Here is a 16,245-nt window from a genome sequence, read left to right on the forward strand (position 1 = left end):
TTGCTAACAGGTCACAGAAGTCAAGAAACATAAGCACAAGAACGTAGATAACTGGAAAACAATCAGAAGCACCGTGGCAATAATGGATGCTGTTTAAATAGCCAGTCACATGATCCTGCCGCTATGTGACTGAAAACGTGACATGTGGAGAGGACGCCAGCATCTCCAAGGCAACCTCCAACGCTCTAACATTCGAGATCTTCCTGTAAAGAAGAGCCGATGCACAGCACACAAAAGACGCTGCATCGGGTGCATCAAAGGACCGCGGTGCAGAGTGACAGAACGTTGATTGCTTTTCTTGCGTGCTGCAGTATGTAACTTCTTAATACCATGATTAACACCATGTTTCTTGACACAGACGTACAGGAAGTGTTGACTTGTTCAGCTCTCTTATTTGTCAGACAAGGAGCCGGACACTCACTCAGATCAGTTGTTTGAACATTGGGACTGAGGACCTTTGCCGTGATGTACCACAGAGAATCTGCTGGGGTCAGCCCCCGGATTGCAGAGTGCAACAGCATGGCTATTGAAAGGAGATGTATATTGTCTGACTCTGTTAGGTACACTATGCTTGCTGTAAGTTAGCCCAATTTTCTGATGCAGTTTATTTTATCAGTTTGTTCAATCTATGTTGAATTTGGAGTGAATAAACCCACACATCAAGAATAAAACTAATTCGAATAATTATTTCAAAAATACTTTGCAACTGCAACTTTTTTTTTATAATTTGTGGTCATCAATGGACATATGACACCCATTTCAAGAGTGTGTAATTAGAACCTTCTACTTTTAGGCTAAGCGCGAGGTGCTAGTAGTATTCATACACTATATATGCTCTATGGTTTGGGGATTGTCACAGACTACTAGCCACGCGGCTGGCCGGATCGCTGTTTCAAATTTGCATCTCAGCGAATCTGGACACCGGATACCCCCCACCCCCCTTAGTACAATTCTGTTATTGTTTGCTATTATTTTTCATTTCTTTCAAAGTGATTGGATGAAAATCTGAGTCTTGAGCTGTTTCTTTAAAACCCTTTGAGACACAACAAGAGAAGGCCCCGTAAAAAGGAGCACTTTTACACCTGGGCATACTGAGCAGGTGAAGCGAACCTGGATCTCTGGAGAGGAAGGACAGATCAGGACAAGGAAAGAGATGTAATTGGTGGCCAGGGTCTTTTCCCAAATAAAATCCCCTTCTATGTGAAAAGCACCTTTCTGGGTTGCACAGTTTTGTATCCTACTTGCCCACATGTTCCGATCCTATAAATGTTATCAAAATGATGATGGCTCCTGAGATGTTTTTGAATACTCTGATGCCATCTAATTTTCCTCATATTATATTTAATGAAACTTACAAATCACTACAACTACACATTGCTAAATCATTTTCTTTGGAATAAAGTAAACTAGAATTGCTCTTCAAACACATAAATCTACCACACTTAGGAGGAATTCAAATTCCTGACTTTAAGCTTCATCACAAAGATCGGCCAATCAGGGTTTGCTAGAACGTGAGAAAGGTATAAATGGTAAATTGGGCATCAATAATAGAACAGCAATTTACAGGCAATAAATCAATCCTAATGAATAGAAATGATGTTCTGTGTAAGCAATTGATTGATGCAAGCATTTCGGCTGGAGGTGTCATGTTTGAATCAAAACTTTTTTTTTATATTTGAAATGCTATCCAATACGTTTAGATACCAGATTCTGCATTTGTAAATTATTCACCGTTAAGATCACGCAAGAATTTCCTTATTCCGAATGAACAGAATATGTTGTCCGTGATGGCTTATCAAAACGTCTTTTATACTGGATGGTTTAGTTGTCATGCTGTTTCAAAAATGTAAGAAGCTTTGAGATGTAACATATGAGATGTAACATATTTGTATTTATTTTGTATTCATTTTATTTGTATAGTGCACCAGGCCCGAGGGCAACCGGGCGCATATCTTCAGACAGTACATACATACAAGGTTACATACATACAAGGTTACATTTACAGTGAAGCAGGTCTTTGGTGGTACAAAGTAGTGCAGGTACTGAGATGGCAGCGATCAAATGGCATGAGACAGTTGGTCAGATGTGGTAGCTAGCCAGAGCTTTGCTTTATGTTTGAATAAGTTGAGTGAAGGTAAGGTTCTGATGGTAAGAGGCATTGTGTTCCAAAGTTTGGCCGCCAAAACTGGGAAGCTAGCACCTCCGGCTCTCTGGAGCTTGTATCTCGGGATCGTGAGGCAGTATGCATGGGCGGATCTGAGTGATCGAGTAGGAGCATTCTGAGTGAATCTCGAGGCTAGGTAGGTGGGGGCCTGGTTGTTTATGCATTTGTAGGTGAGGGACAGGGATTTCAGAGATATCCTTTGTGCGTCTGAGAGCCAATGTAAGCTCTTCCAAGTTTCTGAAATGTATGCAGATCTAGGAATGTTGAGGGCTGCTCTAGTAGCATTGTTTTGGGTGATCTGGAGTTTGTTGAGGTTGCGTTGGTTAGTGCCTTGGTAAAGTGCATTGCAGTAATCGAGTTTGGACATGACTAATGTCCTGGCAAGGGTGATACAATTATGGGTGGAAAGAAAAGGGCGCAGGCTGTGATCAGCTTGCATGTGTAGGCTGAGGCAGCGACAACAGCATCCGTCTGTCTATTTAAGGAGAGTGTAGAGTCCAGGTAGATGTCCAAGGTTTTGGTGTCTTTGGAGACTTTGATGGAATTACCATCAATGTTAAAGGAGTTGAACAAAGGGTTCATCTTATTGAGTCTTTGTTGTGTGCCCAGGATGAGGAGCTCTGTCTTGTCGTCATTGAGACAGAGCTCCTGTTGGGCCATCCAAGCTTGAATGACTTGGTAGATGTCATTCAATGCTTCGGAGTCTGCAATGTAGTCACCAGTAATACGGATGAGTATCTGGGTGTCATCAGCATAACTAGTGTAGGTGACACCCAGATAGTCAAGCACGTCAAATAGAGGTTTGGTGAATACATTGTAGAGTGAGGGAGATACACAGGATCCTTGAGGGACTCCACATGGGACTGGGGCAGGGTCCGCAGAGGAGGTAGGTGAGAAAACTCTCATGTATCTATTGTTGGGAAAAGAGCTGATCCAGTTAGTGGCATTTTTGGAGAAGTGGGCAGCTGATTTCAAATGCTGGCATAGGATTTGGTGATTGACCAGATCAAAAGCTGCCGAGAGGTCTAGAAGAAGAAGGAGTGCCAATTTGCCAATGTCTTTTATGTCTTCAATTTGGGTTTTAAGATCTAGGAGGGCCATTTCTGTCACGTGCTTAGGTCTAAAACCAGATTGTCTTGTGCCAAGGAGATTATTGGTTTCAGGATAGTTCTGTATCTGTAGGTATGCTGCTCGATCTAGAATTTCTAGAAGGAACGGGACTGTGTTGATGGGTCTATAGTTGGAAGGTATCTCTGGGTCTAGTGTGGGTTTTTTTAACAGGGGGATAACCCAGGCATCCTTCAGGTTGTTGGAAACAATACCGGATTGGAAGGAGGAATTGATGAAAGTGGTTATGAAGGGAGCAAGGCCGTGTGCCGATTCTTTAATGATGGAAGCAGGGCAGGGATGGCCTTGGCAGTTGGTCGGTTTTAGGTTATTGATGATTTTTTCAACCTCAGGGATGGTGAGAGGTACCAAGCTAAATGGGGTGTGAGGTAAAGGGGTGGCCTTGATGGGCATGGGGGATTTAGCTGGGGAGGTTGTTAGAAGGGAATTCTGTTTGGCATTGATTTTGGATTGTGAGGTGGTGATTTTGATAAGGAGAGCATTTTGGATGTTGCACCATGTGCTGTCTTGGCAGCCGGTATCCAGGGTGGGTGACAGGGATTCTAATTCTTTAAGAATTTTAAATAGCTCCTTTGTGTTTGATTCAGCTTGCGATATGCACTGGGTGTAGGTCTCTTTCTTGGCTTGTAGGATTGCTTCCTTGTAATTAAGGGATGTGATGAGCAGGAGGTCTTTGATGGCCTCGCTAGGGAGACTTTTCCAAAGTGCTTCAGCCTTGTGCTTTTCTTTGCGCAGGACTCTAAGTTGCGGGGTAAACCTTGAGTTCAGGTGGGCTCGTTGTTTGGGTTTCTGAACTTTGAGAGGTGCTAAGGTGTCAAAGGCTTTCAGCAATGTTTGGTTGTAGGTGTCCACTAAGACGTTTGGGTCATTTTGCTGGGAGGCATAAATATTCAGCATAGGTAAAATGAGTGGGAGAAGTTCGTCCTTGGTGATGTCTTTTTTGTTCCTGGTGGGAATGGATGGGGATATGGTAGGTTTAGGTAAGGGGTTGGTGGCTGGTAGGTGAAAGATAATGATATGGTGGTCAGACCAGGCGCATGCGGTATTATGCAGTATTATTATTATTATGCGGTATTATGCATATGCAGAAACAAGGCAAATATTCAACAGGTGTAAATAATTGTTACATGAAAAGTTGGATGATGTGGACCTAAACTGGTGTTTGGTGTGGAAAGCGATTTTGGTCCTTCTTCATCGTCTCAAATGAATGTACTCATACTTGTACACATTGTTTGGACACCTAGTAGATTATTTCATGCAAAGCTTTCTCCATCTCCACGGACGTTACGCTTGACGTACACTGGCGGCTTTCAAGACTGCGGGGACACATCACTCACTATTGGTCTTAGTCCGGGGCCCATGGTTTCTGGAGCCGGGACACCTGTTTTCCGGCAACATTCTGCATACAAGGTCTTTTTCAACTTCTAGATGCTGATTCAATATTGCTACATGTGCAATCACATCTACACGGGCCCCCCAACCAAATCATCATTAAAAGCTATGAATACCTGCATGATTCTAGGCATGCAATTTACAGGCTTTAGATAGGCACTACATATGTGTGTGCATCAGTTGTAGCCGTCTACAGGTGTTTTGTGAGGTCCACTCTCTACGTTCCTCACACGCAGATCCATCTATCGGCAGTGTTCACCTGGCATCCCCACCCTGTCTTTGTCATTAGTTCCATCTAGCAGAGGCTCTGACTCTAATAGCCCACCACCCATGAAATAGGGGCTGTACAGAGACCCTTTTTCCTGATAAAGGTGGCTGCCTATTCCATTCTCCAGTGAAACGCCCATTGTGCCACTCACGCCTGCGTACCTCTTCCTATACTTCTTCTGGGTACCACTAGAGCGGAAGGCACAGCACGCTAATAATAAATCATTTGTTTTAGGTTTAACAATAGCGGTCGGCGTTGACTTCATTAATTTTGGTCTCCTTTATCAGCCTCTTTCTGGCATTTAGTCGCCAGTTCGGCGTTTGATGCTTTTACTGCACTCTTTTTCAACTTTCAGGCAATTTCCCTGATGTAAACTAAAAATGTGGTTGTTCCTTGGCCACTGGTGCAATTTGTTGTGAAATTGTTCATCTATACATGTTTGAGCTAGCCAGGGCCAGGTAGTAAGTTGGCTAATGCTTTGGTACTTAAACATAAATATGTGCTACTGTGCCTTGGAACTCGAATGTTAACTTGTGTAAAAAGCACTTTACAAATTAACATTCAAGTGCCCAATATGCTTTGTTGTATATCTCAAGTTTGATTTTTTGTGTTATTTCTCTGTTTCTGCTCCTAAGTAGCATACTGTTGACTATTATGAATCTTGTGTTTATATATCCCTCTGCATTAGAGGTTGTCAATATTGTTTCTTCATTTTTTTGTTTACCTTGAAATGTTTAGATACTAATTCATTGCATTGTTTACTAATAAAACCAGTAAAAAAAAATATCCTCCTTCTCTCTGTTTCTCCTTTGTTTCAAAGTGTGTCTATTGGCTTCACACAGATATATATATCACATACTAGCAGGCTCACCATGTACACGACGAACAATGTGATTAAGTCACATAGCATTCTTTAATGCTGAATACATTTAGAAATTAGCTTTGAAGCGATCAAACACGGGAACCCCCTGTTGTTGCTCAAGCTTTCTCCATCAGCTAATTGTTGCAATTGTTCAGCTAATTTGTTATTGCCATGTTATCAAAATATTTTTTGTTGGAAATATAGAAGATATTTAATAAAACATCCCCTGTAGGTTTACAGCTCACGTTTCATTTAATTATTTTTAAATCATCCCTCCTCACTAATGTTATACAATGAAATCCATTTCTTTCAATGAAAAATCTGCAAATTTGACATCTGTTCATTCTTGGTGGGCTTAGAAAAAATACACTAGAAAACAAGGCAACCTGATATATAAACCCAGATCTAATATTTCTATTAGTGGGTATGATTCTTCTAGCATCTGGAAACCTCCTAATGATTACATTTCTGTGTCTTAAGATGAAGCTTAGTATGTCTTTATAATACATTCAGGGTCAGACTGCGGCATACAATTGTCTTGGGTGCCAACGAAAATGTGGCCCTCTGTCGCAAATGGCAATTCATTCCTTTTGTGAAAGTTTGAGTTCTACCCAAGGAGATGCTTTTTGATAAAATGTGTTGCAAATTGTGCATTTTAAATAATGCTTGTTCAGTAACACTAATCAGAACTAAAAGCTGCACTCTACGAGCTGTAACTCATCCAACTGGCCTGCGTTGGCCAAACAGTGTCCTATTTTGACCAATAGAACTGGCCCATGCCCGCATGTTGGGGATGCACTTCTGACATTGCCCTACAGCACTAACGGCCAATCTGAGCTTGAATGCATTACATCACTTACATCAGTTTTGATGTTTTACTATAGTTCAGTATTTGTTATGAAAACATTTATAGTTTATATTGTATTTTCAGACATTGATATAATATTATCAGTACTTACCTCATGACGTTTGTCAGTATGTGTGTCTATTGTGTTAGTGTTTAGTCCTTCTTACAGTATCTTACTATGTGCCATGTTTATCCCCAGAAGGGGTTAGGTATTCCTGCGGCCGTGTAAGCAGAGCGACTTTATCACTCAAACCTTGAATTGCAGGATCTTCGATCACTCTATCGAAGGCTTCAAGCACTGGGAGTTCATGACGGTCCACTGCTGGGGGGAGAAAGCGGAAGGCGAGTGGACACTGGAGATACATGACATAGTGTCTCAAATGCGCAACCCGGAAATGCAAGGTAAAATATTTTATAATTTATCAGCACATCACTGGGTATCTGGGCAGTACAAAAATTTTTTTTTGTGGATGGGTTCAGTAGTTTTTTGATGCTGCTACCATTATCCTCACCAAGTCTGCTGATGACCTCAGAATCGTGACAATTGGAAAGTATGCACCATTTGCCATTGTGAGCTCTGTATGCACAACTAGATGTGAAACATATCTTTCACCACTAAGTATTTGAATCTGTGTAAAAGTTGGCTTCCTTTAGGTGAAACCGGGAAATCATATTTTTGATTAATATTGTTGTTTTTATACTGCGCCAGTACACCAATGGAGTGGTCTCAAAGTGTGTAAACTTTGTCAGAGTTAAGGAGCAGTCTTTTCCATACCAAGGACGGCAGAGCCTTAATCTAATGGAAATCATTGACCGGAAAATGAGTGTGACTATCACAATACATATCCACGCTTGCGTAATACCACCTCCAGAAAGGCCAGTTTATTACATAGTTTGGTTACTCATCAATTTCAGTTAAACATTACAGGTGCTTTCAACACTTTATGAAAACTTCTGTGATCAACCCTTGACTGGTGGATGATCAAGAAAAAAAGAGGGTGGAAAGAGCAACTGGAAAAGAGGGAAACTTTAAAATCATGTCCCCACATTCTCACCACCACAATCCTGCTATATATTCATGAACTAGTAATACCACCCTGTGCCAACTACAACCAGCCAACAATCAGACGGTCAGACCCATTTCAGAAACCCAGTAGGTCAATGGCTGAAACTCATGTGATGCATCTATGACTCTGCTCCACTGCAAACTACAGATATCAAATCACCATGGCAGCAGCAAGCCATCCCTGCAAGGCATCACTTTTCTGCCCTCCTTAATGTGATCCACCATTAGTTTTGATAGGCTTACACGATCAGGCAATGCATTCAACCCTCTTAAGATTTCCTCTTGCTTATAATTTTTGTACATCCCACTCCTGCCCCCGTGAGCCAACCACCCCAGCAGAGTCCTCCTTAAACCCCACAACTTCTTTGCTGTAAATCTATTTGTGCGTTAGCTCTTTCTCTGAAAGCATGAGATCTTATTCCCAATGTTTGGTTGGGAGGTCTGATGATAATCTTCACAAGGTACCTCGGCACTTTGGTTATTGGACTATTTAGACACTTTGCTTATCTCCCCTTTGCTCATTATTGTGCCCAGCGCCACATGTTCGGCTCTCTTGCGCTCTGGTTACATACCATGCAAGGATGCCTAACTGCCATGCTTTTCCCATTCATGGTAAACTTTGGGAGCTGGTTATCCACTCCTTATGGTGCTGCATTCAGTAGCCTGGGCCACGAAATTGCTTCTCAAGAACAACTGGTTTGGATCACATTTTGATATTTCTCTCAATCTTGATTGCTTAGTTGGGTTAAGGGTCAGGAGAAAAATCCAAAGTGCCAACTGTGTACCTGAAGAGATCACTCCAACTGGTTGCTGTACCCATCCCCAACAGCTCACATTTCTTGTCACGGTCTCTTGGTCCATCAGGTCCAGCACCTGCTAGTACTAGTGTGATTGTGGCACAGTGGTTTGCGTTTCGCCAGGTACCCTGCCACTCTATTTACATGCCACTGCCTTGAACACAACCAATGAACCCACCAATGCCATGTGCAGCAAGCCAAAGAAAATAAGCCAGTCAAGTCTTGCATCCTCAATATCTTTACATTTGGAAGTCCAAAGTGAGAGCCCAAGTTAGCAGGCTTTAGTCCCGATTGCTGTTTGTAATCAGGAAAATAAAGCACTGTTTAATCCACAATAAACTGTTCTTTTGAATGTTACACCATTGCTGCCAATCTAAGTAACTTGAAGTAGGGTGGATGTCCCAGCAGTCATTCCCTGCAGGTTTTTCTTATATTTTAATGGAGCATCTATGCAAAGCAGTGACCTGGATTTCATATTGCTGTTCAAACCCTTTCAATTTTCTTTTCTACTAGTAATTTTAAGTCTGCTGATGAAACAAGTCCTGCTTTCGGTTCTGTGAAAAACCTAAGGGTCTTTACCAACCTACGCCCCAGGGATCTTCTACACAGGTGGGCAGGGGAAGGCCATCGCTTTTGGATCCCAACCATGGGGGTGGACAAGCGAGGGGGATCACCTGCGTAGAGGGTCCTCTGGGATTGGGCAGAGAATACTCAAGGGTGAGACATGGTATCCCCCATCCTTGATAGTGACCTGCCCAAACCCGCCCATACCCTCTCAGCCGTCATAGGATGTATTCAGGCACACTCTTATCTTTCCCACAAACATCACAAAGAAAAGGAGGTCAAGAGGAGTACAGATTCCCTATGACAAACACCATTCTAGCACTGAGAAGAAGATGCAGATCAAGGCACATGAACCTCTTCACTTTCTATGTCCCACTAACTAGGCCAGGCAGGGTCAGGCAACTGACATTAACCATGCACACTTGCAGCCTGTCCGTTACTCCGGGCACTATAAAAGGCACCCAAGCACTCAGTGGTTGGAGCGAGTTGGAAGGAGAGCTGTGGAGCCGTGGTTACCAGAGATCAGCTGGGGAAATACAGGATGCCGAGACGCTAAGGGTTTGCACAAGGGAGCACCCTATAACAGCGTGGCTAGAAGCCTGCCACTCCAGTTGCGAGACAAGGTCTGGAAAAGGGATTCAGGACGTGCGCTAATCCCTTTTTTTGTGAATGCAGAGTGCTTGTTCCCCTGAGTCAAGTCGGATACCCAGGAGTTTCTGAGGGGCAGGTGGAAAGAGCCTGATCTCAGACTGCAAGGACGCTGTCAGTAAAAGGAAGGAAACACCACCAGAAAGGCAAACGGCCTGAAAGCCTGGTATGTTTTGAGCCAGATACAACCTTATCCCTTGCCCGCATATAGTGAAAGACGTGTCAGGTGAAACTGACGAAGAGAATTCTGTTCATACAAAGTAACAGAGTGGTCGCATACAGGATACCACATTGTCGAAAGACTCTGTAGCTGAGTTGGAAGCTCCTATGAATAAAGTGGAACTGTGCGCAGCGCTGAAAACCGAGGAAAATAGAACCCCAAAAGGGGGAGCTGTGTGAAAACCAAAGTGGGAGCAAAATTCCCAAAAGTAAAGGGAAAGATTTTTCCACTAAACCAAGAGTGTTGAAAACCATTGGGGTGGCCCCCAGATAGGAGGCTGATCCAGGAAGGCTGCAGAGACCCCCTCAAGGAGAACATGAGAACTGGCACAAATTAAGGCACCTGGTTGCGCGACCTTTATTGGGTGGACCGTGCAGTATGACAACTGTGCCACGACTAGGGGAGTCAGAGCTGCATGAAGTAGAGAGGCTGCAAACCAAAAGAACTTGGTTCAGAGTGAGAAGGAAGTCCCACTAGGAACCAAGGGAAGAGTGACATTTCCTAGTAAGACTTTGTGAATTGAACTTTACTATTTAACAGGAGGCAACATTGAACCAGTTGAGTCATTTTGAGTTGAAGATGAATAAAGGGGGGGTCTGGCTCGGGCGAGGGAAGCCTGATGGACCCATTGCAGAGGTACATCCTGACAAGAAAAGGGTAGTGTAAACTTTTTGTCAAGCCAATCTGAGCTGCCAAGTGAATCCTGAGAACCTGCGGAACTTTACTTTGAACACTACCCGAGTGCCTTGAACTTGGGGAAGGAAGCTATGGAAAAGTTCTATTGTCACATTGACTTTACTTTGAACACTATAGAGTTGTCCAAATCCCATACACCCTGTTATTCTGTAGAAGTGAGGACAAGCACAGTTTTTGACCCAGACCGCATTTTTCTTTTGACTGACAGACTTAGAGTTCCCTACGTTTTCCCCTTTGTTAGGGAACATTCCCTCTTTGGAGTTGGGGCAAGGTAGGCATTTTCCCACCCGGGCCATTGAAAATAAAGGTTTTGAAAATCTACTTATCTGTCTGTGTAATCTCTTGATAGCATGTCTGTCTCACAGTTCCTTCTACGAGGATGGGGTGGCTTCATAACAAGAGGTCTCTTTTCTGTCAATTGATGAGTTATTTTTCTCCTCACTCAACTAAGACATCAAAATTGAGAAAAATATCAAAATTGTGATCCAAACCGAGTGCTCTCATGATAACCATGTATTGCCTACATTAGGTCTAAGTGCACACACTATTGCCAGGTTTAGCCATAAAATGCCAGGCAATGTTACCATTGCCCAGCATAGTCGTTAAAATCCTAAATTCTCACACCAATGCCAGGTATAGCCATCAAACCCCATGTACCAGATATTATATTTAAAAGGCTATCTGTTGACAACATGTCTGGGTGTTATCAACATGAATAAAGGTATGCAAACCGTTGGCAGGTAAGGCCATCAAACCCCCAGGGACTAAGCAATTACCCAACACAATATTTCATGTTGTCCCTTGGATTACGAGCTAAACATGTCATTTGATTGCTATAACCATCATTTGACCAAGTTCTAATTGCCATGTGTTTATTGTAAAAAAGGTTACTTGCTTCATTGCCTGGTTTTGGTACATCGCCCCACACACTAAATCCAAAGCCATGCTTTCTCAACAAAGGTAAACTTACTCACACCGTTGCCAGATATTGTCATCTGCTGTCTAGATAAGCATGCTGATGGCAGGTATCAGCATCTGAAGACAAGTATTCATCATCGCAACACAACATTTACAAACATTGTTCTGAAATCATGTTCCATGTTTTGAATAAGATGTCAAGCTACTCAGTCCATATACCGGTTATTGCCACAAAGTTCCCAAGGTGCACAAACTGGTTGCCTAGTACTGGCAACATTTTCTAGGCATATCAACAGCCACGGTCAACACATATTGCTGGGCAGTGACATCAAATGCCCATATACTCACAGTACTGTAGGCAATTGCTTTTTAATGATATGAAGCTTGGATACTGTGCTGATTACTATACTAGTCGTATTACGGCAATAGTACCTTGTCTGAGAACATGATGTATTTGTGTCCCCACCTGGAGCAACCAAACTATGGTTGGTTAAGGAGGAAGATGGGCAGAAAAGGCAAAAAAAAGTAGGGACAGGTGGAAGCAGGAATAGGACAGGCATGCAGAGAGTAACATATTGGTGTGATACAATGGAATTGTGGTATAGAGAACGATAATATAAGTTGGGTTGCATGTGTAACGTTTGACCGTGGATCATTTGGAATGCTGATCCAGAAAGAGGGAAAATAAGAAAACCTGTGGTAACAAGCATTTTCCAGTCAAGGTGTTTCTGGTACTAGGGAGGATTTACTTGACCTAGTAGAAAGATGGTTGTACGATGGCCGCGAGATGTGCCCGGGAAGTTCTTGAAATGTGGAGGCCAAAATGTTCAGGTAGTATATTTTAGGCATCACGCTGCTATTCCCAAAACATTCTGGGAATGTCAAACCAACTGTTAGAAGTACCACAGCCAGGAGTAGGCTGTGTAAAAAAAAAAATGTGACTGTGTGGAAAAGCAATTGGAGAAAAGGGAAAAAAATGTTGGAAATAGATACTACCGTACAAAAGCCATACATGCATGAACTCTCCAGGAGGACAAATTCCCTGGTGAAACCTTCGGGAGATGTGGATCTGATGAACTGTCATAATTAACTGCTGTGGAAACTCATCTCCAGTATATAGGCCGATTGCCTGATGCAAGCGACTATGCCACATATGATGCTATACTTACCGCGGTCCACGGGCAAAGATGCGGAATGGAGCCGAGAATACCTAGAGCTTTAAAAATCATCAAAAGTATAAAATATGATGCAACGTCGAGAAGGCATCCGTGGTCATTGCATAAACGTAAGTGCTGGTGTGGGACTCATAGATCCACGACACCTGGCATGCAGCACTACAGATAAGCGGCATGATGACATGGAAATATACAAGTACACACACACATGCGCGCGTACATACACACACACACACACACACACACACAAAATAATAGGGTGTAAAAAGGGCACCAACAAAGAAATGGGAAGCAATAGACACACATCGGAGCCTGAACCCTGCTGCCACCCTCGCAGCGCAATGAATACGTTTACCTCAGTGCCACCAGCAGGGCAGCGCCAGCTGACAGAGCTCATATAGGGTTAATGTCTGATCTGAAGATTAATTTCAAATAAAAATGCATCTTTCAATTTGCATGAATTACTAGGTAGAAAACGGTTTTAGAGTTGATACATTGTTGTCGCCTAAAAACGACCTTCATTGGGAATGGAATTTTTTTACTCCCAACCTCAGTAAAATAGGAAGTAAAATATTCTGGCCCTCAAAACTTTTCAGGTCTGGAATAAACCCACAAAAAAATGGTGGTAATTCCGGCACAGCATTTTTCCCAGTCTGGCAAAACACAAGTTTGCCAGTGGGTCCATGAATCACCCAGCAGGCCTGACCTGCCAGTAGATCAAGCCCCTGCCGGCAAAGAAATACTGGAATCAGACGCACTGATCATAACGGTGATTCCAGCAATCTTATCCCATTGAGTCCTATGGGACTTCATGGAATGGGAACTTAGCGGCTTCTCTGCCACCCATAATATTCCAGTAATACCGGGATACCAGGCGGCGGAGACGGTAAAGCAGTTTCCCGGGTACCCCATGGCTAATACTGGGGAGATACCGGCAAAACCGTAATGAAGGCCTCTAACTTTATAATCCTATCCAATTAAGATAAAGGTTATCCCCAAAATAATAGGCATTAGGACCTATACGACTGTGCAATAGTAAATGCAAAAGGCACACAGGAGATGCTGCATTAAAGAGCATAGCAAGGGATAAGTAAATCAGTAATCATATGCATTAATGATCCATTCACACGTGATGCATATATGGTTGACATGTTCAGACTCCCACATCAAATTTCGTATGGGAATATTGTTTGTCTGGCCAGTTTAGAGGAAGTTGATGTTTTTTTTAGTAGTGCCTCCTCCTTATTAATTACGCAAATGTTATACTTTAAAAATTTACATATTTAAAGTATGATTCCTCATTGGTATACCCCAGAGATGGAGTGTGCTACGTTTGAACCTCTAAAATGTCATCTTACATTAGCAAATCTTAAGCATGTGCAATAATTGACCCCATTATTGAATGCTCACTAGTATCAGACCATACTCCTGTTATTGCTAATATTGAATTGGGATGTGTTAAAGATTGCATAAGGAGATGGAGATTTAACAACTCACTACTCCAAGACATCAACTTTAAAAAATCCTTTTTTGAATTTCACAATTTTTTCTTTCATATTAATAAGGATGAGGGCACCTCTCCAGCTAACAATTGAGATGCTTATAAAGAGGTTCTACGGGGACATATGATCTCATTTGTAGCCAAAAGTAAGAAAGAGACCAGGAAAAACGTAGACCCTCTGTACAATGAATTATGAGCTCTTGAGAAAAGATAAAATACTTCTACTAGTGATGCTTTTCTTAAAATAATCCTAAACTCAGTTTCTCTGTTAATAAGAAATACACGGAGCAGGCATGTGGTGTAGTCATGACATGTAAGTCCAAAGTACATCAATCATCCAATAAAGCTGGTAAGGCATTGGCTTTGTATCTTAAGATCAAAAAAGAGAGATCCAGGATATCTGCTATTAAAATTACTCTGGAAAAACAGTAACCACTGTTGCCGATATCCTAGGTGTTTTTACTAAATTCTATGAAAATCTACATACTTCTGACCATACTAATTCTAATATCAATTTTAATGAATGTTTTGATCACCTGAAACACAACCGCCCTATTAATATAGATTTAAGTAGGCTAGATGGTCCTATTCATATAACTGAAATTACTACGGCCATAAACGTTCTTTAAAAAGGCAAAGCCCCTGGACCCGATGGGTTTTCTATGGATTTTTTTCCATAGCGTATTACTCTTCTTATCTAGAATCACTTTATACATTTTTCTCTAGGGCAGACAAGTCAATGGGCTCTTTTACAGAAGCCCTTCTAATACTATTTCCCCAAAGCAAAAAATATAGTGAATTACCTAAGAACTATAGATCAATTTTGCTGATTAACTCTGATTGTGAGAAGATCTTAGCTAATAGAATGGAATCCTTTGTGTATAAATTGATTAATCCCGACCAAATTGGATGTGTCAAAGGTGGGTTCATCTCAGCAAATTCCAGACTGTTCAGGAATCTCTTGCATTACATACGAAAGTGAAATCGCCTCCAAAAACCACATATGGCAATTCCACTAGACGCTGACATAGCTTTCTACTGCATTGAATGAGACTTTCAATTCCAAGCACTAAAATGGCATGGCATTTGGGATGGTTATATTAGTTCAGTTAAACTTCTATACTCAGATCCAAAAACCTCAATCTTTATTATAACCAATTCTATCCTATATTTTTCCTCCATAGGGGCACTAGACAAGGATGTCCCCTTTCAGCTATTCTATTTGTACTAGCCCTGGAACTGCAGTTAGAACTGATAGGAACCAATAAAGATATTGCTGGTATTACATGTGGAACATTTTAATTTAAATTAGCTGCTTATCCTGATGATTTACTAATCTTTCTTCATGATCCAACCACGTCGCTTCCTCACCTACTAGATTCGATTAATCTTTTCTCTCATTTCTATGGGTACAAGTTAAACAAAGAGAAGTCAGGAATGCTTCTGCTGAGTGCCTAATGTGTTAAAGAGGATCTGATCCAGTTTGGTCAGAGCTAGAATCCTATCTGTATTGATTACCTAGGTATTTCAATTGCCTCTTCAGCCCATCATATGATTAAAATCAACCTACAAAAACATCAATCTAAATGAATTTGTTAGCACATGGTCCCCCTTATACTTGTCTTGGTATGAAAGATTAGAGGCCATTAAAATGATGTACACACCTGTGATTTTATACTTCTTTACAAATGCTTCATATTCCTTTGTCAACCTCCTTTTTTAAGTGTATTTGCAAAGTATGTATTCATTTCCTAAGGGGGTGGGGGGTCTGAGAAAAAGAAAAGAATTGCTGGTAGTAAATTAAGATACCGATTTGTAAATGGTGATGTCAATTTTCCGAATGTTTAAAACTATAATAGACCCTGCGTTCTCAAACAAGCCAGAAATTAGTTATCTGTTCATGAAGTCATGCAACCACCTACCTGGTTGATTGTTGAAAAATGCTGTGTCTTACCATTTGATATCAAAGATGCAATATATCTTTTCAATGGATCCCCAT

At 41.8% G+C, this 16,245-nt stretch overlaps 1 protein-coding gene across 1 annotated transcript in view; it reads left to right on the forward strand.

The window, feature by feature from the left end:
* PCSK6 (proprotein convertase subtilisin/kexin type 6) overlaps positions 1–16,245 on the forward strand; it is a 1,232,090-nt gene that overhangs the window by 1,037,900 nt on the left and 177,945 nt on the right. The window contains exon 13 of the mRNA XM_069625020.1: positions 6,927–7,063. Within this exon, the coding sequence (XP_069481121.1) occupies positions 6,927–7,063 (137 nt within the window). The remainder of the gene's footprint in view (positions 1–6,926; positions 7,064–16,245) is intronic.

This window comes from Ambystoma mexicanum, chromosome 11, assembly GCF_040938575.1.
Source record: "Ambystoma mexicanum isolate Mex_15411 chromosome 11, UKY_AmexF1_1, whole genome shotgun sequence".
In the NCBI taxonomy this organism is placed as follows: domain Eukaryota; kingdom Metazoa; phylum Chordata; class Amphibia; order Caudata; family Ambystomatidae; genus Ambystoma; species Ambystoma mexicanum.